The 27,450-nt window shown below is 44.7% G+C and overlaps 1 protein-coding gene across 7 annotated transcripts in view; it reads left to right on the top strand.

Moving 5' to 3' along the window:
* SUGCT (succinyl-CoA:glutarate-CoA transferase) overlaps window positions 1–27,450 on the top strand; it is an 802,332-nt gene that overhangs the window by 627,823 nt on the left and 147,059 nt on the right. Inside the window, exon 13 of one of the 7 annotated variants that reach the window (XM_047694510.1) lies at window positions 19,440–19,469. The exons of the other annotated variants lie outside the window; for them this stretch is intronic. Coding sequence (XP_047550466.1) covers window positions 19,440–19,454 — 15 coding nt within the window. The 3' untranslated portion in view covers window positions 19,455–19,469. Of the gene's footprint in view, window positions 1–19,439; window positions 19,470–27,450 lie in introns of those variants that run through there. 7 annotated transcript variants of the gene reach the window in all.

The raw sequence follows: 27,450 nt of genomic DNA, 5'->3' as shown, positions 1-27,450 counted from the left end.
AACGGAGACATGAAATTTATGCTGTGGACAATTTTGGTAGGGATAGTGGCAGAGGAGGGAGCGTTCTAGAGGAAAGACAGGTGCAGATAAGGCTCAGGCACTGACATTGACCTGCCTTTTAAAGTTCTTTGAGAACTTGCTAGGCCTCTTTGTGTTCACCCAGAAAGCAATGGAAATTCAGTCAGGCAGCAAAATTCTACCAATGGCAGATCCGGTGATGATGAGAGATGCACGTTCTTGGGAAGGCTGTTGGGACAGAGGGAAGAGAAGGACTTTCAAATATTTACCCTTTGCGCTAAGTGTTAAGAAAGTGACCTGACTAAACTAAGGGCAGAAGGGTTTTGCCAGTGGTCATCTTTGTCATCATGTCCCTTTACCCCCTTTTCTAAGTGCTTTGGAGAGAGGAAGGGAGTTAAGGATACCGCCTAGACAGTCATGGAGAGTTACTTCCCGGACTAGGAATTTTCCTGAATTTGGCCCTGACAGCTATTTCCTTTAGTAGCAAAGACCACGCCTTCCTCTCCACGGTCCTATTCCCAAACACGTTATATAGCGGAGCTTGGCTTTGGCCTGAGAACAGGTTATTTCAAGTACTGGCTTCACTACTTCTGAGCTGTCTGTTCTTGAGCAAGTGAATTTACCTATCAAATCGTCACTTTCCCATCTGTGAGACGAGAATGATGGATAGTACTTGCTTCACACGGTCTGTGTGAGGATGCAGTTAGATGAGGAAAGCCAGAATTGATGGAGAGCTTAAAATACTCCGGGCACTGTTCCTTCAAAATACTTCGCAAGCATTCACTCATTTAACGTTTGATACGATGACCCTGTAAGGCAGGTACCATTATGATGCCCACTTAACAGATGAGGGAGCTGAGGATCTGAGAGGTTAAATAAGTTTCCCAAAGTCACACAGCATCAGAGCTGGGATTTGACCCCAGACCTTTGGACTTGTAGAAGTCACACTGTTTGGTTCCCGTGTTATGCTGACTCTCAATGAGTATTAAAGCATTTGGGCAAATATCCTGGAAAATATTATCACGGAATAAAGATGAGCCAGCTTTTAGAGAGCCTGGCTTTTTACTGGAGCCCAAAGTCCCGCATACTCCTTAGTGGTAGAATTTCAAAATCTTCCTCTTACCTTGATGACCCTTTAACTGCTACTTCCTCACAAATCCTAGTTGCTATATGTAGGTAAGATATTTCCTCTTTCCGTGATCTGGAGAGATCCGAGGAGTAGTACGCCCTTCCATCACTGTTTTAAAGCAATTTCCTTCTGACCTGTGGAAGATAGAAGTCAGCAGCGTATCAAGCCCTCACAGAAACTCTGCCCTGCTGTGTTTTCCCCACACTTTTGGAAAACATTCCCAAGCTCAAACAAATGAAGGATGTCGTTTTGCACGGTGTAGGTGTAACCAACCCATACCTAGATGCTTCTTGAGGGTGCCTATTCATAGCAGTCCCCGCCCATTCTGGTTTTATCGGCCATGGTCCTCAAAAGCGATCTCCAGATGTTGTGAACATTATGATCTTGATTTTGACGGGCTGCCATGTTTGTTTTCCATTTTGAAAATTTCTGTCAAAGGTCCCAAGTGTGAATGAGGAAGATTACCTTTTGCCCAAAACTTACAAGCTTGTTTCCATGCGGCAAAAAGCGGACACTGAGAAGACTCAGCAAGGATGTCAGGTTCGCCCTCACATATCTATCCTGGTTTGCAAAGCATGTGAGCTGGCTCTTGGTAAAACCCTGAGGAGGGGAACTTCCCCAGCTGTGGCTCTAGCCTGCCATCCCTCCCTTGAACTTGGCACTTAATGAATCGGTCTTTGGCTTGTTTGCATCTCAGAGTCAGGCTGGAATCAGCTGCATTCTCAATGTAGGGCTTTTCAGTTTTGTCTCTAGTATTTCCTTTGCAATAGAAATTTTATTAACATTCATAAATAAAGTTTTCCACATACTGTCATCTATCTCTCTTCCACCTAACTTATCCCAGATTTTCTGGGGATAGTCTGAAAACGATTCACATTGTTAGTGAACAATTTCCACATTGTTCTTCCTGGTCTCTAAACAGAACCCTGCCCTTGCTGAAGTCAATGAGCAAGATAGGAATGTGTCCTCTTTTGGTCTCGTTAAACAAATAAAACAAAGGAGACATTAAATGATGTTTGCCATGTGTGGCCATTAGTGCTCCTTTTAGAAGGTGTCACTGCCTAGGAAATGGTGCTGCACTTTCTAAGATAAAATTAACACCTCACTTCAAAAAGTGGCAGGATGATTCTGGACCGCATGCCGAGTGACCTTTTGGGGGGTTTAGATTGCCCCTGGGTCACCTGGTCTTTTAGTGGCTTTGGCTTGAAAATCACCTACATTTGTGGCGACCAGCGCATAAGTCTTGGTTTCAGGAAAGATGGAAGTCAGCATTGGGCGCAAGATGAGTACTTACAAGGTACTGCTGGGAGGGGCGAGGTGTGAAATTGCCATCTGCTCTCAAATAGCCCATACAAATTACCCCAGTTAAGAATGCCTGGAGAGGGGGCGCCTGGGTGGCTCAGTGGGTTAAAGCCTCTGCCTTCGGCTCAGGTCATGATCCCAGGGTCCTGGGATCGAGCCCCGCATCGGGTTCTCTGCTTGGCAGGGAGCCTGCCTCACCCTCTCTCTGTGCCTGCCTCTCTGCCTACTTGTGATTTCTGTCTGTGAAATAAATAAATAAAATCTTTAAAAAAAAAAAAAAAAGAATGCCTGGAGAGGTCGAGCAGCTTTCTTAAGGCAGAGCTGGGACTCTAGCGCCCTCCTGAGTATAAACTGTTGGTCTACCGTCTGATAACACGAGTGCCCTCAACTGTCCCCTTTCTTTTCTCTTCTCTGTCTGATACTGTATGTCTAAGGGGCATTTGCTTAGTGCACTGTATGCTTAACTGCATGCACCCAGGACCAGCAAATAAATACCTGTTAATATTTCAAAGCCGTCTTCTTCTTCTTCTTCTTCTTCTTCTTCTTCTTCTTCTTCTTCTTCTTCTTCTTCTTCTCCTTCTCCTTCTCCTTCCTCTTCCTCTTCCACCACTACTTCTTCTTCTTCTCCTTCTCCTTCTCCTTCTCCTTCTCCTTCTCCTTCTCCTTCTCCTTCTCCTTCTCCTTCTCCTTCTCCTTCTCCTTCTCCTTCTTCTTCTCCTTCTTCTTCTTCTTCTTCTTCTTCTTCTTCTTCTTCTTCCTCTTCTTCTTTTTTTAATATAGAACACTTTCACATTTGCATGCCATCCTTGCACAGGAACCATGCTAATCTCTGAGTTGCTCCCACGTTAGCACATGCACCGTGGAAGCAAGTAGTGTTTCAAATCACTCTGAAGGTAACTTTGCACTGCTTCTTAGGCATCATCAGATGGGAACAGTGGAAAACAAAATTTACACTTGGGTCATTACAGTAGCTGTCGCTGAGTCAGGAGTTACGTTCAAGTGGGTTTCTGTGGTCACAAATAGGAGTTCAAACCCGGAGTCCCCATTATAGGCAACCCCTTATTTCCTAGTGGGGCTCTGCTTAACACCACCCAGGCTCTATTTCTGGTTTGGACTCACAGACCATCCCAGTGACCAAGGGATAAATCAGATGATGTGAAAAGGCTTCTTACCCATGCGCTGTTGTGAGACAGAAATGACATGCAGAGCTGGGACTAGCCAATTGTATCTTCTGTTTTTCTTCCCATCCTGTAGTCATTATCAAAACCTCCAACCTCCAGAGCTTCTGCCTCCTGTCTGAAACAATGAAGCCTCCAGGAAGATTTGGGAATGCTACTAGATTTAATGTTGTGTTTCATTCACTCCTGACTGTTGACATCAACTCGTCACGCTCAGCAATATTTTCTTATTCTTCATAAACACATGAATATTTATTACCGTGGGGGAAAACATGCTACTGTTCACAATGACTGTGGCTGAAAAAAAAGGTAATAAACATGAGCGATTAACAGGGCTTGGGAGAGGAAGCTTTTCAGGTATGGTAAGACAGCCAGGGTCTGCGGAATGTTAAAACCACTGTCATCCAAAGAAAAGCTAAAATGGGAGAGACGTGCGAGAGGATGTTGTGTCAGCAGAAAGTAACCAAGGGGAGTTTTAGATGATAGTGTGTAATTGGTGTGTAATTAGCATTTGCATACATGTTTGTGCCAGCGTAGTTTGTGGATTGTAGTAGCACAGATCCAAAACACACTCAGGCATGCACACACACACACACACACACGGCTAAACAGGGTAAAAAAAATATATATATTTGTGCACGCATCGGTTAAGATAATGCCTCCACACTCATCTCCTTGGCTAAATCTTGCCTATTTCCCCTACAAAGAGCAGCTGCTGGCTCCCTCAAACCTGGATGATTTTCCCCTGTTTATAAATCTATTGCTTGTCTTGACTCCAGACCCCTCTGGACCCTCGGTTTGGCTGGTATTTCTTCCACAGTGCCTGGTGAATGCTTGTATGTAGTAGACAGTCCAGACATGATGGCTGGGGACCCCTAGGTGGCTCAGTCGGTCAAACGTCTGCCTTCAGCTCAGATCACCATCCCAGGGTCCTGGGATCAAGCCCCGCATTAGGCTTTCTGCTTGGTGAGGAGCCTGCTTATGCCTCTCCTCTCCATGATGCTCTCTGTCACAATTTCTGTCTGTCTCTCAAGTAAATAAATAAATAAATAAATAAAATCTTTTTAAAAAAATACATGATGGCTGAATGAACAAAGATTGGTCAGGGGAAGAATTACGTGGTTCGGTGTCATTCGGCTAACTGGTAACCTGCACCAGGTGCCATGTTAGGCACTGAGGAACATCTTGGAGAACGTTGGGCCATTTCTTCCTGGTGGTCCGAGGTGATGGCTAGGACCGTGCCATCTTATTGCTGTAGAATCATTCCATTAGTCATTCAGCCAGCACGTTCTTTCTTCAGTTCTCCTGTGTGCCAGATGTTTGCTGGACTGCTGAGGGCACAAGTAGAGACATGAACAGGAATTACTCTTTGGTGTCATTAACGTTGTGCTGGACGTATGTTCAGGATTTGGGGAAAACAGAGGAAGAAGGGATGCTAACTCAACCTGGAGGTCAGTCAAGGCTTCCCAGGTCGTGTGAGCTGTGTCTTGAAGGGCTGGGGGTTTGCATGGCAGGGGCAGGGTGCATTAGGGCTTTGGGGCCACTGGAGAGGGAGGGCCGTGTCCATGAGATGAGTCATGCAGGTTCAAGTGGCCTGACCGAGGCTGTTCGAGGGGACCGCAGGGAGGAGATGGCTGGGGAAGCACTAAGGGTTTCAGAGGGTAAACAGCAAAGGCTGAGGCCAGGGGGCTGGCCTCACCCCTGATCTGTCTCCGGAATCTTCAGGGATGGAGTGCAGACATTTTTGCACGTGTCCATCTGTCAGTGAAGTGCAAGGTCAGAGCTGAGGGGTGCTCGAGATGCAGTCTCCTTCAGGGCTGGGCCTCCTCACGTCGTCCCCATAAAGAGCAAGCAGCCATGGCCCTTGGTTATTTGCGTGGAAGGCTCACCGGTGCTTTGAGTTATACCTGTCGGGATATCAGCATCTTCTTTTTAAAGAGCTTGCTCTTTTCTTGTGGATTTCTTCTTCGATTTCAAAGTCAACTCTGTCTAATTGGTGGCTAAGGTTGTCCTTAGCATTCAGTTAGGGTTGAAATGTTCCATTTTACTATCCAAATAATTGGTGAGTTAAAAATACTTCCAACAGTTTATGACTCATACTTTTCAACTCATAGGTGAGGAAAACCAAAGGTTGGGTGACTGTGAACGCCTGTGACTTCGGTACCAGCTGAAGTTCCAGCAAGTTCTAAATGGGATTTCTGGCCTGCAAGGAAGGCCTCGACACTCCTAAGTCACCCCAGACTTGCTGCCTGTGCCTGAAATCAAATAGAGCCACAGCCACTGGATTCAAGTGTTCCCTGCAGGGATATACAGCATTTTAAGTTCCTGTCAATCATGCGGTTTATGGGTTTGAATGACCTGGGCATAGAGGCTCCAACTGGCAGGAGTCAAGGTTGAGAACGAGCAGTTGCAGGAGGAAAGACAATGCACACGATTTACCTGTCTTGCAATTTTATCAGATTGATTCAGTTTGGTTTAACTTGCAATTTATGCAAGATGGGTGCAGTGCTGAGTCCTCAGGCCAGCAGAGATGGGCCTCACACGCTCCTTACTCTCAGTGGAGTTTCTGGCTTTGAGGGACACTGAGATGAGTAACGAGTAATGGAGAGGAGCTTACCACGGAGAGGTGGAGAGGGCGTAGGTATGTGTGTTCAGGTAAGAAGGCCGCGACTTGGGGAGACGGGAGCTCAGGCCACATGGCGTGGTCACTGAGCAGGAAGGACGCACTGACAGTGGCTTGGCTGATACAGGAATGTGACCTTTGGCAGGTTACGCAGATCAGGCTTGGCTTGCTCATCGGCAAATTAGGGATGACGAAGTTTCCCCTTCTCCATCAGAGGTTTGTTATGAAGGTCAAAAGAATTACCTAATGTTAAAGAACTTGAAATCGGTCAAGGGTGTATTTCATTATTTAATTGTTAACAGGATCAGAATTGGAACCTGGGTTACTCTGATTGAACCCCAGAGCAACGAACACTCAGAGACTTTCTGAAACTTGTCTTCTTTTTAAATTTTCGTTGGACTTCACTTTATTGGGAACTCTGTGATTGCTGTAGGCAGCTGCGAGTGTCTCTGGATTTCTAGAGGAGGGTAGAACAAGGACAAGGGAGATGATGACACTGATGAGTGTGGGTGAAGAATTCTGAACATCGTGAGTCAAATACAATTCCCGGGGCTCTGAAGATGCGTGGCAGCTCTCGAAAGACCGCCTTACTCGCCACGTTTTAAACTGCACCGTGCTCAGACATCAGCTCCGTGGGCCTGCTCTCACGTGGCTGGTCTCATCCCAGGACTGCAGATGCTGAAAACACTCAGGGGAACTTCTCTTTTTCTTAGGGGATGGGTCTTTCAGGCCCTGCCTGCGCGGGCTCTGACACTGAAGGATTTAAGTGGTCACGACACGAGAGACTGAAAACTGACAGGCGTCAGAGAGAAGGCTCCATGGCTTTCCCTTGTCCCAGCAATCCCGAGAAAGAAAACTATGTAGCTGTGTCAGTGGTTTTCTATCTAAGTTATGGCCCCTGTCCAACTCCATTCTTGTCCCGATTTCAAGCAGCAAGCATTCGGATAGCCAGGTGACATATCAGGTAACACATTTTGGTGGAGACCACAAGGAGTGTGGGATGTACAAAACAGACTCCCCTTTAACTTCTTCAATCTTTGTAGGGTGGGAGCATGAGAAGACGAGGTCTGAGACCTGCAGCCACTCACTGAGGATAAAAGAGCGACCCCAGAAACAAACCCACACCCCACACCCCCTCTGAAAAGCTTCCTGCAGCAAAGGAGCCTCCTCTGACAAGCCAGGGTGGGGCCGAGAGGGAACCTTCTCTCCCCTCTTTGGTTCTGCTGGTAGTAGCCTGCTGAACCCCTGGCTCCTTTTATCATTCCTTCCTTTTATAGTCTCTCCAGGAAAGCCCCGGGCCTCTGAGGCTGCCTCCCACCCCCATCGGAGATTTTAAATGCGAGGACAGGAAACGCTCGCTCGGCTTCGTCATTTTATGACACGGTTGCCCACTCCCCCTCCCACACACCCTCATTTGGTGCCTCCTGAGAAGTTCTGCCAACGTGAAGCAACCATCTTTTAATGTGGCTTTGGCTGAACTTGTGCTCTAGGAAGTGAGTGTGGCGGGGCACCCCCGTCCCAGCCAATCCAGCCGCTTCTGAAAGCTGAGCTCATCTACCCCACTGGCACCCCGGGGCCCAGCCTGCGTGGGCCGCCTGTGACCAGTGGCGGCGGCCCGAGGGCACCAGGCTGCCTCCGCAGGACAGGCTGGCTTCTCCTCAGACCAACCCTGGCCTTCTTTTAAAAGACAGACGTCCTGAGGAACAGTGATCGTATGTTGGCTCTAGGCATGGTAATTGACAGAGGATTACCTGGAAAAGGACAGAATGTTTTAAAGGAAATAGAGAGATACCTATAGTGATGAAAGGAATTATTCATAGCCCACAGGCCCCTTGGCCACTGAGGGGAGGGGACTCTCAGCTCTCCTTTCCACCAGATTGCCTCCCACAGGCTGTGTTTGGTAGCTAGTGCATGTTCACTGTTGAGAATGTCTAGAGCAATTGTGAAAACGCGACGGGATCTGCCATCTTGGTAAGACGCCACTAAGTTCTGTGCCATAGGTAAGGGGGGCCTGGCCCCTACCGTTTAGTGGAGGAAACCGAGGTGGGGGAGTTCAGGTGCTGCATGGAGCCAGACCAGAAGTGAAGGGGAGGCAGGTCCTAAAAACTTGAGCCTCAGGCGTGGAGTGTCTGGTGTGCCTCTGGGTCCCTATTGGGTCCCTTCTTCACGGACCCAGGCTTGTCAAGGCCATGAGCAAGAAATGCGTAAGAGACTCCTATTAGTGGGAGCCCCGCCTGGGTTACAGGACCACGGGATGTGTTTCTCACTCTGTCTTTGTCGTCAGCCCTTAATGGAAACCCAGCCAAGCGCGAGCTTCCCGAAATAACCCTTGGCACCACCAGAAGCCCGAGCCTGGTCTCCCTCAGATTGTCTAGGAGGCGGTAGAGAGAGAATTAGCAGTGACCAGCTTTCTTTCGTGTCTTTACCATGTCCCTGGACGGGCAGGCAGGCTGTAGAACGAGCTTAGAAGAAATTTAAAATCCAGTTTCTAACTGTTGATTCTGTGGACTTAGTTTTCCTAATGCGAAAGCAGCTTGGCACTGTTTCAGATGAGGGAAATAATAGCGTGGAGAACACGCAATTTCATGTGACTTTTCCGTGCAAACATCAAAGTGGAGAAAACCACGTGAAATCATTGTTCATTACCTCTGGAAGCTGCAAGTTACCTTCTCGGCTTTTCAGGCTTCGGGCATTTGTCTGCCTGTTCCTCCCCCCACCCCCTGTGTTCAGCATTGGATCTGGAGCCTCTGCTGTTGGTCTATTGGATTTATGTGTATTTTAAAGGCACTGAGTCTACCTCAATTTAACCTTCTTTGCCCTCGGGTTCGACCTACTGTAAAGTGACTTTCTTTCGTGGGAATCTGTCAACATGAGCGCTCCATGTTTTCAGGGTTGAGAGAATTGTGGAACAAGCTGTTCTTATTAACGTGCTGCAGGCCCCCGTGTGGGATTTCCAACCCCGTAAAAGGTCACTGAAATGCCTTTTCCTGGGCTAGTTTCTCATCCTGTGGGGCCCTCACCTATAAACCAGAGCTAAACATGGAACATGTTACAGTCAAAAACCATGCCACTTTCAAGTCAGCCCACACGGTGTACAAGAAGATTTTGGCTAGAGGCAGTTTTTCTTCTGTAGGCGTAACGAAGCCATTCTTCCATTCTTGCCCTCTCCTTCTGTGATTCCAAGGAAAAATGTTGAAGTAATATCTACACAGAGTATTATAATAAGAGAAGTATGCATTGTGTGTGGGTGGGGGCGCAGAGAGAGAGAGAGACAGAGACGGAGACACAGAGGGAGAGAGAATGAATGTGTATGCATACCTGTGTCTGGCTGTCTTCTCCAAGAGTGCTGGTTGTGGCCCAGGCCCAGATGTGCGTGTTGAGCCCTCTCCTCTTCCCACCTTGCCCTATCTCTCTACAAATCCTCAAACGCCTTTGGAGACTGGAAGGATGGAGGTGCTACTTTGCAGAGTAGATTTCTTGAAAAGTGATAAATTCCTTTCATAATATGGGGAAAGAGATCTGGTAGAGTTTAATCACTTGCCCAAGATCACACTGGTGATTTTATTGAGAATTCCATTCTTAGCTCCAAGGGCTAGCAAAAGAGCAAATACCCTTTCTCTTCCTGGGGACTAGGGTGACTGATAATTCAGGTCTCTGGACTCATAAACCAGGGGGTCAGTCATATACAGAAAAGCTTCTCAAACAGAAACCTGGACCAAGTCTGCCTTTTTGAGCATTGTTCCAGGAGGCCAACAATCTGAAGTTATAGTCCACCGTACTAGTTGTTTTGAGTGGATACAGATAATGACAGCATGTGGTCTCTGTATTCTATGAGGCTCCCATCTGTTTGGGGAGACAGAGCTCTAAAGCATCTTACAGAACACAGAAAGCAACACGTGCTCCCACATCGAGTGTGGCCTTCCTATCGGAGCAGTTGACTTGCCAGGACGAGACTTGCGTGCTAAGTACTCCTATTTGGAGCACTGACAAGAATCAGGAAGAAAAAAGTAAAGCCCATCAAGAGTCAACAAAGTTGTCCAAAAGCCCATGCTAGAAAAATGGGAAGCCCCGTCAATCCTTACTGGGAATCTTAGCTTAGACATGGTGCTTCTAATGTGGGTCCTAGGGGGTCCCATCACTCTTGAAATATCCATGTTTTTGATTCAGAAGAAGTGGTTTTGAGATTTGTTGCTACTTTTTGCTGGTCGTGTGATCCTGGGCAGTCACTGACTTCTCTGTGTTACCCTCTCTTCACTAAGTAGGGAGAGTCATATCTACCCAACAAGGACTCTGTGAGGGTTAACAGAGGTATTCCATGGGGGATGATGCCCGGATACCAGCACAAGGGGCTGTCAGGAACATCCCATTACCCAGTTATAGTGGACTTGAAGCACCATTAGGTGGGAGGCGGCATGGATAACTGCAGAAGTAGATGTGTTGAGGAGAGCAAAGAATTCTGGCTCATGGTGACCACGAAGGCAAAGTGTTGCTTACTACAGATCATCAGCTGTCAGGATAAATGTCCCAGCCCAACTCAGTGTGAGGATATATTTATATCAGGCCAGTCTGTCCAGAGTTATTGAGAATGAGTTTATCCTGGCCAGATCCTGAGTAGCTGAGAGTCTGGCATCACAGAAGGATTTACCTTTTTTGGTATCGAATAGTAACAATTATAAGAATGACAATGAAATCAGCTAATACAGCACATGTTACTATGTTACAGATATTATTTGATTATTAACTCTTTTAATCCTCCCACCATCTCCTTGTGGAAGCCACCATCCCCATCTCACAGATGGTAAAGCGAGGGTAACTTTCTCAAAGTCACGTGCTATCATGTGATAGAGCCATGACTTTTAATCTAAGGATTCTGGTTCTTTCAACCAGAGTCCACATTTTTAACCAGGATGTAAATGACACTAAATTAACTAAACTTTCATTTGTCATATATGTAGAAAACATCTGAGTACCTGCCTTTCAATTTTATATTTTTGGACATTAGAAAATTTTTCATGTATAGGTGGTTAAATTGACCAATTTTTTTTTTAAACATTGGATTCTTCCTTGGCCATGCCGAGTTCAGCTATTCTGTCATACTACAGTCGATCTCTTTTATGATTATTTTTAAATTTTATTTTTACTTTTTATTTTGACATGATTATAGGTTCACGGGAAGTGGCAAAAATAGTAGAGAAGTCTTGTGTGCCCTTCACCCAGTTCCCCCCAATGGTTATGTCTTACATAATTATAGTACACTATCAAAATCAGGAAACTGTCAGCGGTGCAATGTGTGTGTGCCTCCTTCTAAGCCATTTTATCACAGATGTAGGTGCATGTAATGATCACTGCCATCAAGATACAGCACTATTCCATTACCGCAAAGATCTTCGTGCTTTCATTTTCAAACTTTCTTGGTTCGTCTGGAATTCATCGTGATGTATGAGAAGTAAGGACGCGATCTTCTGATTTCCGATTTTCCCAGCACTGTTTATCTCACAAACCATCGTGTTGACACTGATTAGAAATTTTGCTCTTTGGTTCCTCGTACGTGATCACGAACCCCACATCCTCAGGCCTCAGAGCCATTGCGCCTTCCAGCTAGGCCACATTACCTTCTAAAAACTGGGTCTTGGCAGTGGTGGGATTTCATTGTTATGCCTTCAGAAATAATAGAGCTTACATCAGGGGCTTGGGCCACTTAATTATACTGTTGGCCTTTTTTCCTGGAAATTTATCCCTGGGTCTCACTGGGACAATTGGGAAAGCTATACCCACTGGGGGCTCCCTTCCAGGATACCACATCTCAAAAACTCGGAGGGCCTTGGGTGTGGGATCAGAGTCACAAAACTCCAAGTCCAATCAGTTCTCTAAATTTTCTTACTTTGTCTTCAGCTTTAGTCTCCTCATCTAAAAAATGAGGAGGATTATATCTATCTCAGAGGGCCTTGGTTTTTATGAGGGTTAAATGAGGTAATACATAAAAATGCACAGCCTAGGAAGGGCTCGACATAGTTGAGTATTTTTATAGTCATTATTATTTCTAATAATATAATATATCTTTTATTCGATGGCAAATATATTATCATTATTTACATTAGTGTGTGCCTTCAAGCACGATGGTATTTCTTAGTCTCTCTTGAAAAGTCAGTATGATAGAGTCTTACAATTGAGGAAATGTGGTCATTGTTTAAGATTTGAGTACAAAGTTGATGACCAATGTTTCAGTCTGTTGAGGCCGTGATTAAAAAAAAAAAATACTATAAACTGGGTGGCTCATAAGCAACAGAAATTAGTTTTTCATGGTTCTGGCAGCTCAGAAGTCCAAGATCAAGGTGCTGACAGATTCAGTGTCTGGCGAGAGCCCACTTCTTGTTCACAGGCTGCCTTCTTGTTGCTGTGTCCTCAGGCCAGAAAGGGAGAGGAACTCTCCGGGCCTCTTCTCTAAGGGCATGAATCCCATTCATGAGGGCTCCACTTCCATGACATAATCACCTCCCAAAGGCTGTACCTCCAAATGCCATCACACTGGAGATTGGTTCCGACATTCGAATTTAGGGAAGACACAAATCAGTGTATAGCGATCAGTAAGTGGAACATCTTCTTTCCTTTATGAGTGGTATTCTCATGGCGGTGGCTTCTTTTGGCATTAACGTCCACTCAGCTTCTTTCTAGAGGCTTCTCTGGTGTAGGGACTACTAGCCTTGATCCCAAGACCACCTCCAATGGGAAGCTGTCTCTAGGGACCTTGCTAAGTCTTAATCTAGAGGAAACCACAGCATTGCCAAGAGTCTACAGGACTTTTGTATGATAATTTCATGTCCAGGAAGCAAGGCTGTGTAACTCAGCTGCCCCCCCAACCCCTTCTTCATCTTGGGGACACAGGCCCAAAGACCCTCACTTCGGGCCGAAGAACAGACGTGTTCCTTAATGGAGTTATCACGAAGACTGCGGTCATCTCACAGCTCTGATGTAGAGCATTTCCTACCCTCATCTCACAGCTCTGATGTAGAGCATTTCCTACCCTCACTGTCACCTTGAAACTCAAGAGTACTTCTGTGTTAGCATGCTCCAACAGCAGCCCTGGGTATCCCATAATTGCTTGGGGTAGACCTAAACTTTTCTAGTGACCCAGGTTATGTAAATTCACATCTAACACTAAGGAAACATCTGCCTTTAAATGAGGGGCATAGATGGGAAGTCCCAGTGTAAGCTCTGAAAATACCGCAACAGCTACTATTTTTTTTAAATAAGGAGGGGCAGTTTGGGGGGAAAGGAGAACATTTCTTTCCTCTCCTTTCTCCGCTTCATCCCCACTTTGTTTGAAAAGGTGTTTTGCACTCACCAGAAAACACAAGAATGCTGTCATTGCCATTTTCGAAAGAGGCGCTCCTACAGGAAATTGGGCTGCGAGGGAGGAAAAGTGTGTGTTTTCCTGAAGGAAGTTCTTGTAGAAAGCCAGATCTGGGAAACAAATCATGGGGAAGGTATGCATAAACTTCTGGCCCTTTGAATTTTGAACGGTGAGATAGTACCTTTGGTCCCAAGGAGAGCAATTTCTTTTGGACACGATCCTTCAGGCACGTGAAAGATTCAGGCTTAATTTTAAAACCAGCACCTTCATTCTTCCCATTTTCCCTAAACTGTCTGACCACAGGCACACACGCTGCAGCCACCAACATCGGCAAACTTACAAATGGGAAAATTGAATTCCACTTGGAAAAGGGGTATTAGAAATCTCTGTGGAGTGAGGCCTTAAAAATTGTTTCAGAGTAAGCTCTGGTGGAGTTTTGTTCCTTTTGACAGAATTGGCTTCCTATGTTAAAACTTGCTTGGGTTATAAATTGTAATTGAAATCTTTTTTCCGTGCATTTAAAAACTTACAATAAAATTTTAGCAAATAATAGATTTTATTGGGAGTGAAAAAACGAAGTAGAAATTTTTTGTTGTTAGCATAGATGATATCAAATGTCTTCTTTTATGGTATTGTTTAACAGCGTTATTTATACACTTTGAATACAATGAAATGGAAAAAAAAATGCTCCTTACATTGTGGCTTTAGAGAACGGAACTTATTCTCAGTAAAACTTCCCAGATCTGCATAGTACCATATAAAATAACGGGAAGCAGGAAGCTATTTCACGAAACTTAGTAGTACTAGTGTCAAAGCGGGGATCCAGGATTGAAGCTCTTCCTTGGTACTCTGTGCAGTGATGATGTCTATACCTAAAGCGGTCTGCGTTTCGGAGAATCAGTGCTTTCATAAATCCTTTCTTCCCACTGTAGGTTGTGATAAAGCCCAGGGGGAAGGAGAGTTGCATAGAATATGCACATAGCCTAGGGCCCCTGGAGCTCTCACTGGATTAAAGTCAGTGAGTAGGGGGTGTCCGAGGGGCTCAGTCAGTTAGGTGTCTGCCTTTGGCTCAGGTCATGATCTTGGGATCCTGGGATCAAGTCCCATGTCAGGATCTCTGCTCAGTCAGCCGGGAGTCAGCTTCCTCCCCCTCAACATGCTCATGCTCTGTCTTTCTTGCTCTAAAAAAAAAATATATATATATATATAAATTTTAATATATAATATCTATATATATAAATATAGAATTTATATATATAGATATTATATATTAAAATTTATATATAAATATAATATGACTGATATAAAATAATACATATTTATATTTATTATATATTATATATAATTATAAATATATATTATATTTTATAAATATATATATTATATATATACATATATATGTATATATATATATAAAGTCAATGAGTAGATAAACAAGATTCCCAGGAAGCCCTTATATAGCTCCATCTCATTCTTGCCTCGTCTGTGGCAGGATCTTCTTATCTGTGGTCTTTGATTCTCTTGCCCCACCTACAGTCTCTTCTCTATAAGGATAGACTTTTAAAACATAAATCCAATCATGCAACTGCCTGCTCAGAACCCCTGTGGGCTTCCCATCAGGTCCTGTGTGCGCTATGACCTACCAGCCCCTACACGGGCAGGGCCCCGGTACCTTCTGAACTCATCTCCTACCCCTGGCCCCCTCACTAACCAAGCCCTTTCCCAGGGTCTTTATACTTGGATTTTTTTCTGTCTAGAATGCTAGAAATTCTCATGACTTTGCTCACTGCTATTAAGTGTCTGCTCAAATATCACCTCCTCAGTGAGCTCCCCTCCCCCGCCCCATTATCACTCTCTACCCCCTCCCTCTGCTTTACTTTTCTTCATAATATTTCTCACTCTTGAATATCGGATTACACATATTCGTCTGTTTATTGCCTGTTTCCCTCATCAGGATGGAAGCTCCCTGAGGATGGAGACTTTGCTTGTAAAGTTTACTGTGCAAGCCCCAGGGCCTGGCACTTAGGAGCTCAACAAACATTTGTCGAATGAATTGTTTTATGTTAGTGAACATCAATATCTTCCCCTCTTGGGACTTCTCGTCCTTTCTTTTCATAAAATTGAACATAAATAAAATTGTATAATAGTCACTACTAGGGATTGTCATGACGTATACATTTCAGAATTTGAATGGTCAGTAGACGTCATCTAGCCCATCAGTGTTCAACCTTTATTTTCGCCTTCCTGAAATGCAGAGTAGGGTCTGATACACTTTTGAGAAGACTCCTGTGGGCATTCCCATTTTGGGGAACTCTTTTCCTCACCAAACAGTAACTATTCCCGAACCCATCGTTGCTCTAAGAAAAGCTTTGCAATCATTTCTGCAGATATGTCCCAACTATTAACAGTGTCATAGTCTCGTTCCTTAGAAGGAGAAAGTATGAAAGGGATTTAGGTGCACTGATTTAACGAGGGAACAGCCTTTAGGAAAAACCTGGATGGGAGTGAGGAGAGCGAGATAGGGAAGGAGAAGGAATCCCCAAGGATGTGGTGTTAGGTCAAGTCTAACCTTGGCTTGATGCACAAGGCTCACAGGGCAGAGCGGCCCTTCCCTTCAGGGTCTAAGCTTAACAACCTTATTCCAGCCAGTCATTGGGTCCCCCAGGCTGAGGTGGCCGGTGGGTGGCTTCCCAGGCATCTCTCCTTATTCTGTCAGTCAAGGATGAATCTGGAGAAGGCCATGGGAGTTAATCCTCAGTTGTCTTACTCAAAGCAGCCCACAGTTGGGTGCACTAGATGGTCAAGGGGCCTGCAAGGGTAGACATCAGCAACCTCTACCACAGATGGTTTCTCAGTAGTGACTATTCCCCACAAGGGACAGTTCTCAAACTCAGAAAGCATGGGACTCACTTGGAGGGGGCCTTGAAATCCATATTGCTGGGTTCCAGTCTCAGAATTTCTGACATAGGTCTGGGGTAGGGCCCAAAGGTTTATCCTAACAAGTTCCCAGGTGGTGCTAATGCTAGTCAGGGGTCAGGTGAACAACTTTAAAAAGGTGGTTTTTGTTTTTATTTTTGTTTTTTTAAAGATGGTATCAGTTTAAAGATTCTCTTAAAGTCACTCTCAGATAAAAGAAACACAAATCTTACTCCAAAAAGCACTGGAAGTGATAGAGGTCTTTACTGAAAGTCTCTTGAGGAAGGGGTAGGAGATGCCATGCCACACTCAGCAAACTTTCTAAGAGATAGATTTTAGATACTGTTCCTCTGTTCAGCTTTTCATTCCTTCTTAAAACTATCATCTCCCCCAGTGTTACAAAATACTCTGTATGTTTGCTGTAAGAAGGGCCACTTCTTTCCCATTCCAGAAAGTGTTGTAGAATGTGGGGCAGAAATACTTGACTGCAAACATATCTTCCAGTTTGCTTTTATTTACATGGAAACCAGCTATCTGTGCATTTTTATTCTCCAGGTCTTAGGAACAAATTACTTAGGATCTACCTCATAGCTGATGAGTAGATATGTCCCAGCCTCTATTCTGGAGCTGATGAGCAGAGGGGACTTGAGGGAGTGAGGCCTTCAACGTTTTACCTCAGAGTCTTTGGAGGTTTTCTTCTACCCCATTCCTACTCCAATCTCAATTTTCTAGATCTTGCTTAAAAGGAATAGTTTTAGAGATTAGCGTTTGTGTGTGTGTGTGTGTGTGTGTGTGTTTGTGTGTGTGTGTGTGCGTGCACGTGCATGTGTGTATGAGAGAGATTGAGAGAGATTTCTAAAATCATGCTTAAGGAAAAAGAGAAAAAAAAGAACAAAATCAAAAACAAAAAAATCCCTTTAGTGACATTAAAAAGTAGTCCAGGAAAAAAAAAAAAAAGAGGTGCTAAAACTAGGTAATTTTATTTGAGTGGACAAGTTGCAAATCATCATCAGTTTATTGAAAGATCAGCCTGAATGCTCATCGGAGGTTTTATTATTATTTGATTTTTTTCCTCCTGGGATCTTAATTTTAAAAAATTTCCTCTTAAGAGTTTTTGACCTGAAAAGATGCCATCTAAAATAAACTCCAGGTTTGCCTGTCATCTTTCTGTGCTTAGAGTGTGGAATGCAACCCTTGAGATATTAGAAGAAGGGTTCTTGCCAGTGGAATGGGTAAGGAAAGGAGTGGGGCATAATTTGTGGTTGCCCAAGTGGGCCGATGTTCACTTAGGTTAGGGTCGCTATTTAACCAAGTTGGTGAAACTTCTAGTTCGGAGATTAGAATCCCAAATAGCCTACTAGGGCCATTCAGGGAACACTGGTAAGTGAAGGCCAGAGTGTGTAAGAAATGCTAATGGAGGGCACTGTGGTGACCCGGAGAGGGTGAAATGTTTCCTCTTCCCGGAAACACAGACTCAGCTTCTGTCTTTAGCAGAGAAACTGCACCAAGATTTTGTTGTGAAATCTTCTAATGGAGCCACACTGATTCCTCTTTTCCTACCCAGACCTCTCCCGAAGCTCCGTACACCATCCTCTGGAAACCCATCGCCCCTGTGGTTCCCGGCCTCCTGTGGAATCCTAGCTCTGACTCTCTGGGCCAACTTGTTGAATCGACACTGTTCTGTGAAGTGTCTTTATCTGGACATTTGAATCCCTGCTGAAATGTCTCTGTGTGTCCCCACTAGATCGTAAGCTTGTGAACTCTCTGAGCACAATGTCCGGTCTCCCATCCTTGTCTTCCCTGGAGTGACTCATCCCCTGACATGTATGGAACAGGTCTGCAGGCTACACAGGTCATGCTTGCTTTGTGTCCTTACTTGTTCTGTCCTGAGTCCTGACTGTGGAGCTGTCAGGGAGGCCTGCCTCGAAAACGAGGAAACTGAGCCCCAGTGAGCCCACCCGATCTGGCCCAGGCATAAAGGAAGAGCTGGCCTTGACTTTGCTGCCCTTTACGTTACTGTCTCCGTCAGTTCAGGCCGCCATGACAGAAATGCCATCAAGTGGGCGACTTGAACGACAGACATGGCTTTCTCATAGTCCTGGAGGGTGGGAGTCCAAGGTGAAGGTGCTGGGCAACCTGGTGTCTGGTGAGGCCTGCCTCAGGTCTACAGAACCTTCCTCTCACTATATCCTCACCTGGCAGAGGGCGCTGAGACAGGAAGCTGTGCTCGACTTATAAAGGCACTAATCCGTTCAAGAGGGCTCCACCCTCAAGACCCCCTTCCATCCCAAAGGCCCCACCTCCAAATACCGTCATATTGGTGGTTAGGATTTCAACCTATGAATTTTGGCGGGTGAGTGGGGGGCCACATTCAGTCCATGGGCATTCAGTCCATCACAATTACATAGACTAGAGTTCCTTGGCTGGTAAACAGGTATTTTCAATAATGAATCCGTGAGTATTCCAATTATTTTTATACTGATGGCCAGATTACAATCTTCTAACTTTCAGGATATGCTATTTGTTAAAGGAGGCCTAGTAACAGAAAAGGAGGTTAGTGAGATCTGATCAAAAATAAAACTTACCTCCTTTTAACCTCAAGGAATTTTATAAGAATAGATCAGCTGTATTTTTCTAGCCAAATAAAGTCTATTCCGTTTCATTAGGCAAAGCTGGAAAGCAGTGTATATGTCACATTATATGGTATAAGTAACTTGATATGCCCCCATAATTTCTGTTAAGATGTTGCACCTACCCTCCCACAGCATGATGCGGCGTAGAAGGGAAACTACCAATCGCCTCTGTGGAGAAAAATAGTTTAAGATTGTACAAAACTTGGGTTGAGTATGCAACCCTTACTTCTAAAGAAATACCGACCATAGAAAGTACAAGTATATTTGTTTCTTTTCTTATCTTTGTTAGAACCACTACTTGTAGGCTATCCTTGCAAAGAAGGGCATTGGATCAAATGTTTCAACGCTGAGCCTCTGACCGCTGCAGAGAAGGACGGAGTCTCTGAGCAGGAGAGATGGTTCCCCTGTGGGGCCCTTGGCATAGGAAAGCCTCACCTCTCCCTACAGTTCAACTTAGAGCAGATTTTAGGGGATGCTGACGATCCTTCATTTGTTTTACACCTTTGGATTTTCTTGCTGCTGGGTCTTGGGAAGATCCTATAACTTTTGCAGGGAGTTGATAACAGAATTTTCCCACATCACTTTCTTTCTTTCTTTTTTTTTTAAGATTTTATTTATTTATTTGACAGATAGAGATCACAAGTAGGCAGAGAGGCAGGCAGAGAGAGAGGGGGAAGTAGGCTCCCCACTGAGCAGAAAGCCGGTTGTGGGGCTCGATCCCAGGACCCTGGGAACATGTCCTGAGCCAAAGGCAGAGAGGCCCTAACCCACTGAGCCACCCAGGCACATCACTTTCAATGATGAGATTCAGCTCAGATGTAATTCATATGTCCGTTCCAGCGGGATCATACAATGTCTGAACTTATTTTAAAATGATACTCTTATTCTCCCCCACCCCCACCCCCAGCCCAGGCCCACTTCAATTCAGAAGTCTGCAGTGTTGGGGGAGGGGGAGCGGTGTCTGTGGGGCTCCGTCGTTAAAGCCTCTGCCTTCAGCTCTGGTCATGATCTCAGGATCCTGGGATCGAGTCCCACATCAGGCTCCCTGTTCAGTGGGGAGTCTGCCTCTCCTTCTGCCCCTGCTCATGCTCTCTCTCGCTTCCTCTTTCTTTTAAATAAATAAACTAAATCTTAAAAAAAAAAAGTCTGCAGTGGGGGGCAGAGGAGGCGTACATAGTAGGCTTCCTTTCTGTTTTCTCAGTTGTCCCCCTCCCCTACCTATGCTCCTCAGCCCCCAATTCCCACCCTGCTGGTGGGATAAACCTCTGGGTCCCTCCCTCCCTTCCTCCCTTCTTGCCTGTCTCCCTCCCTCCCTCTGTTTCTCCTTCTTTCCTTCCTTCCTTCCCAAGATTTTGTTTATTTATTTGACAGAGAGCAATAGAGAGAATGGGCGCATGATGGGGGAGAGGCAGAGGGAGAAGCAGAGTCTCTGCTGAGCAGGGAGCCTGATGCGGGGCTCGACCCCTAGATCAAGACCTGAGCTGAAGGCAGACACTGAACTGACTGAGCCACCCGAGTGCCCCCTCCCGTCCTTTCTTAAATGTCTTCCTCAAGCTGCTCTTATTAAGCCTGTGGGAGGCAGGATTCTTACATGGCCGGAGTCTGTTAATTCTGATAAATGCTTCCGTGCTCTGACATTTCCACATGCACGAGGTGGAGATGGAGTGAAGGGTTACAAACCAATTTTCTCCATTTCTTGTAAGTCCTACAAAGGTGGTCTAGACCCACAGCCACCTGTTATTTTGTGTTAAAACTTTGGGCCTTTTGTGTTTAACCGAAACAGAGGTAGTGATGATTCTACTTTAATATCCTGTAGCGCTGGTAACTCTTCCTCTGGACGTGGGCATCCAGCAGGGGTCCCTCAGAGTATTTGTCTGGGAAGTATCTGTTGTGTGTGGAATTGTAGGCATTGTTCTTTCAGACTCCAGCCCCCGCCTTCTCCAACCCCTGCCCCCACCCCCAGCCCAGGACACCTTGTTTTATACCTTCCCTCATATTCTCTTCCCTCTTTGAAAGGAGGCACGGTGACCACATCAGGGGATGTCGTTTGGTATCTACCTCACTTTTGTCACTCAGAAAACGATCCCAAGTTGTTAAGAAATATTCTAAACTTCGTGTCGCTTTTCACGGTGATACTATTTAGCTGACCTTAATTATTGAAAACAAAACAGAAAACAAAAGAAACACAACTACTCCCTCCACCTCCCCTCCAAAAAAGTCTAAAGATTCCCTGAGATTTGTCATATACTGAGTTCAGTGTCTCTAAAACCGAGAGCTATGGTTTTGCTGGAGTTTCTACTTAATCTCCCAGTTTTGCCTGAAGCCATGAAGTCGACCTCTGAGCAGAGGCTCTCTCCAGCCCTTACTGCCCAAATGAAAACCATGTGCTTGTGTGGCGTTTCTTTGTTTTTCTTTTTAAAGTTCTTCTCCATTATTTAATGAAACTATTTAGTAATGCATAGGTCTTAAATAATACGGTTCGCATGGGCTGTTATCAATTAAGTCACATTAACACAAACACTTGTTCTCAGAAGCAAATTTAACTCTGGGCGTGTTTAAAGCCGTTGGTAAAACCCTGGAGGAGGTGGGAAACTCTTTGAATTTTTACAAGTCAGACAACACAGGACAGTGCATAAAAATACTGTGTGTCTGAAAGACTTAATACTTGCACAGGCCCCACCCATCTTTTCCTCCTTTCAGGAAAGGAGTTTATCCGCCTGAACTCCCGTCCTGGGTAGTGTTACTTCTGACACTGGTTTAGTGGTAGAAAAATCTAATTCACGCTGGTGTTTATTCCCATCCCAGAAATCGGGATGCGAGTCGCGGGTCTGTACACCAAGTGAGTTGTGAAAATGTTTCCTCCTTCCACCTGCCAGGGGTTCAGATTGTCTGGAAAAGAAGAATTTCAAGGGTATGACTTGGATGGTGAAAATCACCCTTTTGATTCTACTGGGGAAGTATTTTAAAAATAAATTCCCTTTTCTGTTTGTTTGTTTTGAAAACAGACCAACCTAGCGCAGATAGGTCATCCTTGAGTATCATTCTTGAGCAGCAAACACAACGGAGGTGTTGATGGTGGGATGGGGAATTCTCACCACTGTGACCTAATCTGTGAATCGCAAACAACGTTTGGACTTCTTGAAGCCCCTTCTCCCATTTCCTGGCATCCCCAGCTCCTGTGTCTTTGCACCATGAAAGGAAGGTCACTCTATGGCATGCTCCCAGATGAACTCTCCTTAGTTCCCACAACTCAAACAAGTGAAAGAGCTCCACTCTCATTTCCCAGCGAGCGTGCTCTCATGCAGGAAAGCAAGTGACTGGCAGTTGGATGTGACTGAGTCTCCAATGAGCTCCAGACTCGTAAGTGTTCAGCTGTGAGCTGCCATATGCACTGGGCTTTGCCCACTGGCAGCAGCTCACACTCTACTCATGTGAACGGACTTTCCCTCTGTCCCATGTCCTGTGTTTGCTATCTCGAGGCTGGGCATAGGCATGTTACCAAACGTACAAGCTACTGAATGAGCGATCTGCCCCGATGTCCTGTCTCTACCTCTCCAGGGTCCACCAGTTGTCAAGTGCTAATTCCTCCTCCTTACGCGGTCCCTACCAGACTATTGTTCAGTCTCCCCACCTTGTCACTGGACACACTCACTGCCATTTTGGTGCCCAAGCCCACAGATCTGCTTGCCATTTCCTCCCCCGGATGGGCTGCCGGTCTTCGGATCCCCTGGATTCTTCACAGACCTCTTTCACGTGGGTTTCTGTCCTCCTCCCTTCCCCTCGAACCACTGTCCCCTTTGTTCTCTTACTGCTCTCCCACTGGACACACTAATCCGAGGATTGGATTCGATGGCCCTTCCCCACAATCGACCTGTCTTTTTTCCTCCGCTGGCTGGTTCTCTGAGGTTAGACGTGTTTTTGTCCCCATCTCGTCGGCACGAGGCGCAGAGCAGCTGCTCAGCATGTGGGAGTTGGCCACACTGACTGGATGTGGACATTGTAGAAGATGAGCTTATGGGCTCAGTGGCTGAGCTGGGTGGGGGAGGTGTTCCTGACTTGAGCCCCAGTGGGCGCTCAATAAATTCCTGTGAAGTTTGGTTGAGAACTGAAAGCAGAGGCTCTCCGGCCTGCCTCCTTCGTCACCCTGCCTCCCTGCTTCCAGCAGGCCAGAACGATGGTCACCAGCAATGAAAAACACTGGTTTTCAGTTTGCTGGGTCCTCTTGTATGTTACGTGGCTGAAACAGGGATACGTCAGGAAGCCAGAATGGCCTTTCACCCCTAAATCTAGAATCCCTTCAGAAGGGCTGAACTGTGACACCAAAACCTTAACTTAGACCAAAGTCTACAAATTGTTCCTACAAATGGAATTCATCAATCAATGGAAATCTATTAAATGCTTGTTCTATGGACCCAATTATTTAATTGGGGTTACTAATGTTTACTCAGATTAAACATGATATATGAGCAAAAAGAATTGCTCAATGAGTATTAGGGTAATTGGTGTATTCATTTGTGAAAAAGTAATTTTCAAGTTTATTAAAGAATTAAGCGTAAAGTATAATACAGGAGGAAACATAGGTGAATGTTTTTTTCATAAAATTAGAGAAATCATGAACATGACAATTAATGAAGAAACCATTTGACTATCTAAAAACTAAAATCCTGGGGCGTCTGGGTGGTTCAGTGGGTTCAAGCCTCTGCCTTCAGCTCAGGTCAGGAACCCAGCATCCTGGGATCAAGCCCCGCATCGGGCTCTCTGCTCTGCGGAGAGCCTGCTTTCTCCTGTCTCTGCCTGCCTCCCTGCCTGCTTGTGATCTCTCTCTCTCTGTCAAATAAATAAATATAATCTTAAAAAAAAACAAAAACAAAAAAAAAAACTAAAATCCTTTGTGTGTCTATAAACATAGCTACATAATATAAAGGCAAATACCATATTTTATGGCATTTAAGACATTGATTATATGATACATCACTTTATTATCAATGTCACTGAGAATGGGAAAAATAACAAACCGCCAGTTAAAATATGATATGCTGTCAACTGGGAAGCATGAATTGATTTTAAGGATGTTAAAATGTGGGGGAAATGTGCTTCTTGGGATCAAGGAAGTATGGTAGCAAACTAGGAAAAAAATGACAGAAATACATCATCTGCTCACCTCCAATGGGAATATAACTTAGTACAATCTTTCTGGATGTAATTTAGCAGTTATGTACCAAGATTTCTGAAACACACATCCTTTTGACCCATGAATTTTACTTCTTGGAATTTGTGCTGAGGAAATCATCAAGAATGTGTAGAAAGATTAAACTACATATTTGTTCACTGCCATAACATTTATAAAACCAAGACATTGAATCACTTAAATGTTCAGAAATCAGTGATTAGTTTCTGCAACACATTATAGCATATGTCGTATCAAGGGCACTGTCTTCTGTCATATTTAAAAATGATGCTTTATTGAATATTTAATTTAAAATTTAATTTAAAAGTGATGCTTAATTGAATGAAAAAAGTGAAGATTAAAAAATGAAAAGATCTTCACTGCATGTTTTGACTGTTTCTCTAAGAAAACATCTATAGATGTAATGTATATTATGTATATGAATATACAGAGAAAAAACCTGGAACTAAATTTATTTTTTTTTATTTTTACTTTTTAAATAAAAAAAAAAAAATTAAGATTTTTTATTTGACAGACAGAGATCACAAGTAGGCAGAGAGGCAGGCAGAGAGAGAGGGGGGCAGCAGGCTCCCCTCCGAGCAGAGAGGCCGATGCGGGGCCTGATCTCAGGACCCTGGGATAATGACCTGAGCTGAAGGCAGAGGCTTTAACCCACTGAGCCACACAGGCGCCCCTGGAACTAAATTTATATGAAAAATGACTGCGGAGGGTGGTACCATAACAAACTTTTATTTTTTTTTTGTTTTATTCATCTATTTTGGTTTTTTAAAAATATAATCTATACTAGCACAATAATGAAAAGTTATTTGCTATTTGAAATGAAAATCTGCCTTTAATAGATGTAAAAAGACTATTGGATGCACGAAGGGGAGAATACAAATGAAAATCATTGAGAAAGAATATAAACTGGGCCCTTGACTTTAGTCATTTGTGTAAAATCATATTTCATGCCAAGTAATGAGCATTTTGTATAAAAACTAGTTTCTCCCTGTTTATTGCTACTTTGATTAATAACAAGTCAAGTTCCTATTTGTGTCTCATGTGTGTCTTCAGACGCTAACCCCTGCAACCAAATTCAACAAAACCTTGTGAAAAATTTTAGAAACGATTCTTGAGAAGTAACCAGGCACTTAAAAATTAACAAGTATTCGGTGTAACCCGACCTTGACTGTCACATTTTAACATCTGTTTTTCATGTTGTGATACTTATTTGAGATCTGGTATTATTAAGTAACGAGGAAAATATCTGACTGTTACCCTAGGTAACAGGGCAGTAATTTGAGGCGGATGGAGTGGCATGCTTTGTCCATATAATGTAATTCAAATAAAGTCATAACATTATGGCTCTAGACTTCATCCGTCAAACATTTGTACATTTTTTTCTCTGATAAATGAACTGCTAGGCTTTATGACTGGTTAATAATAGTCCAATAAAAAGGAAGAGAAACAGCCTATGGCTTTCCATTTAAAATTGCCATCAGCAGCCTGGAGATTTAGGTATATACGTAAACATTTTTAAGTGATTCTGCAGTGGCATTTTTTTTTTTTCAGTGAAGGAACTTTGAGTATTTTAAATAATACTTATTGAAATGGATTCCACATACTTGTGTCCGAGCCAGTGTCCACACTATTGCCACAAACTCTGGGAACAAATTCTTATAATATTAGAGACTGCAAAAATATTTATTTATAGTCTTTCTTCCCAAAGACTACATAATATAAAATTTTCTAAAAACCTGCAGATAGGAAAGGAGGCCACTTGGAAGAGGCAATTGAATACGGCTCCTTCAGTTATGGAGACTGATGTGGAGACTTCCTGAGCAACATTCCTAGAGGGGGGATTTCATCGAGTCATTGCATGCTTAAGCTTTCCAGCATCTCTCCGTTGTCCTTAAGATAAAGTCCTAGTCCCCAGCACAGCTTACGTGTGATCTGGCACTGGCCAGCTTCCATACCTCGTCTTTCCCTGTGACTGCTTCCCACTCTCCCCTGCTCCAAGCAGCACTTCCTTTAGGACATCGGATTAGCCCGCCTTCTGGCCATGGGCCTTCACTCATGCTCTTCTCTCTGAAATGATCCGGTCCCTCTTTCTCTCGCCTGATCTTTGGTCCTCCATATCCGGATCCATTTCCTGTTCTGTTCTCGGCTGTGAGCTTCATCCTCTCCTCCTCCGAGCCCACCTCCTCCTTTTTCCCCTTCCCCTTCTCCCTCTTCTCCTCCTCCTCCTTCTTCATCTTCATCTTCTTCTTTTTCCTCTTCCTCTTCTTTCTCTTTCTTTTTCTCCTCCTCCTCCTTCTCATTTAACTTTCTCGCTACTCTAGGTGTCTGGTGTTTGCAGTAGATCAGTTTCTTCAGTCTCGAGTCTCATCTCCCTCAGAAGCTTTTGGTTCCACTTGCTTTTCCCCCTTGGGTCCCCTTGGCAACCTACACAGTGTAGCCTGCCCCCTGGAGCAGCTCAAGCCCACCGGAACTGGGTCAGGCAGGGAGTTTCCAAAGCCCACGACAGAAAATTCAAGAGCAGAATGAGAACATGGAGGGAGATTTGGGATGAATAAGAGAGCCTGGTGGGCTAGGTGACTCTGGAGGCAGCAAAGCCAAATGAGACAGAAAGGTGTGGAGAACCAGCACGAGGACACGCAGGCTCAGGCACCATGTCCAGGCCAGCCCCAGCACACGTGACTCCATGGGACCATCAGACACTTAAATTCCAGCTCCCTATGACCTTGGGCAAGTCCCCTAATCGCACGTGATGTTAGAGTCATGTGACTTGGTAAAGTTGCACACTCTCTGGGCTTCAGTATTCTGATCCATCAACAGAGCAATTTGGGTGAGATCTGTATTTGCCAGTTTGGCCGTAGCGATACCCAGAGGTGCAGGGCGCTATGGCAGGAATTCACAAAGCCCCAGGATAAAACACGGCACACCCTCTTGGAGCATTCGTTGTCTATAATGGAGCAACAGTAAGCATCATTTCTTTTATATTTTTCAAATTTTATTTATTTATTTTGAAAGAGAGAGATTGAGAATGAGCAAAGGGGAGGGGCAGAGGGAGAGGGACAATCAGGCTTCCTGCTCATCAGGGAGCCTGACATGGGACTCGATCCCAGTACTC

The sequence above is a fragment of the Lutra lutra genome, chromosome 11, assembly GCF_902655055.1.
Source record: "Lutra lutra chromosome 11, mLutLut1.2, whole genome shotgun sequence".
NCBI classification, from domain to species: domain Eukaryota; kingdom Metazoa; phylum Chordata; class Mammalia; order Carnivora; family Mustelidae; genus Lutra; species Lutra lutra.
This window is presented reverse-complemented; position numbering and strand designations above follow the sequence as displayed.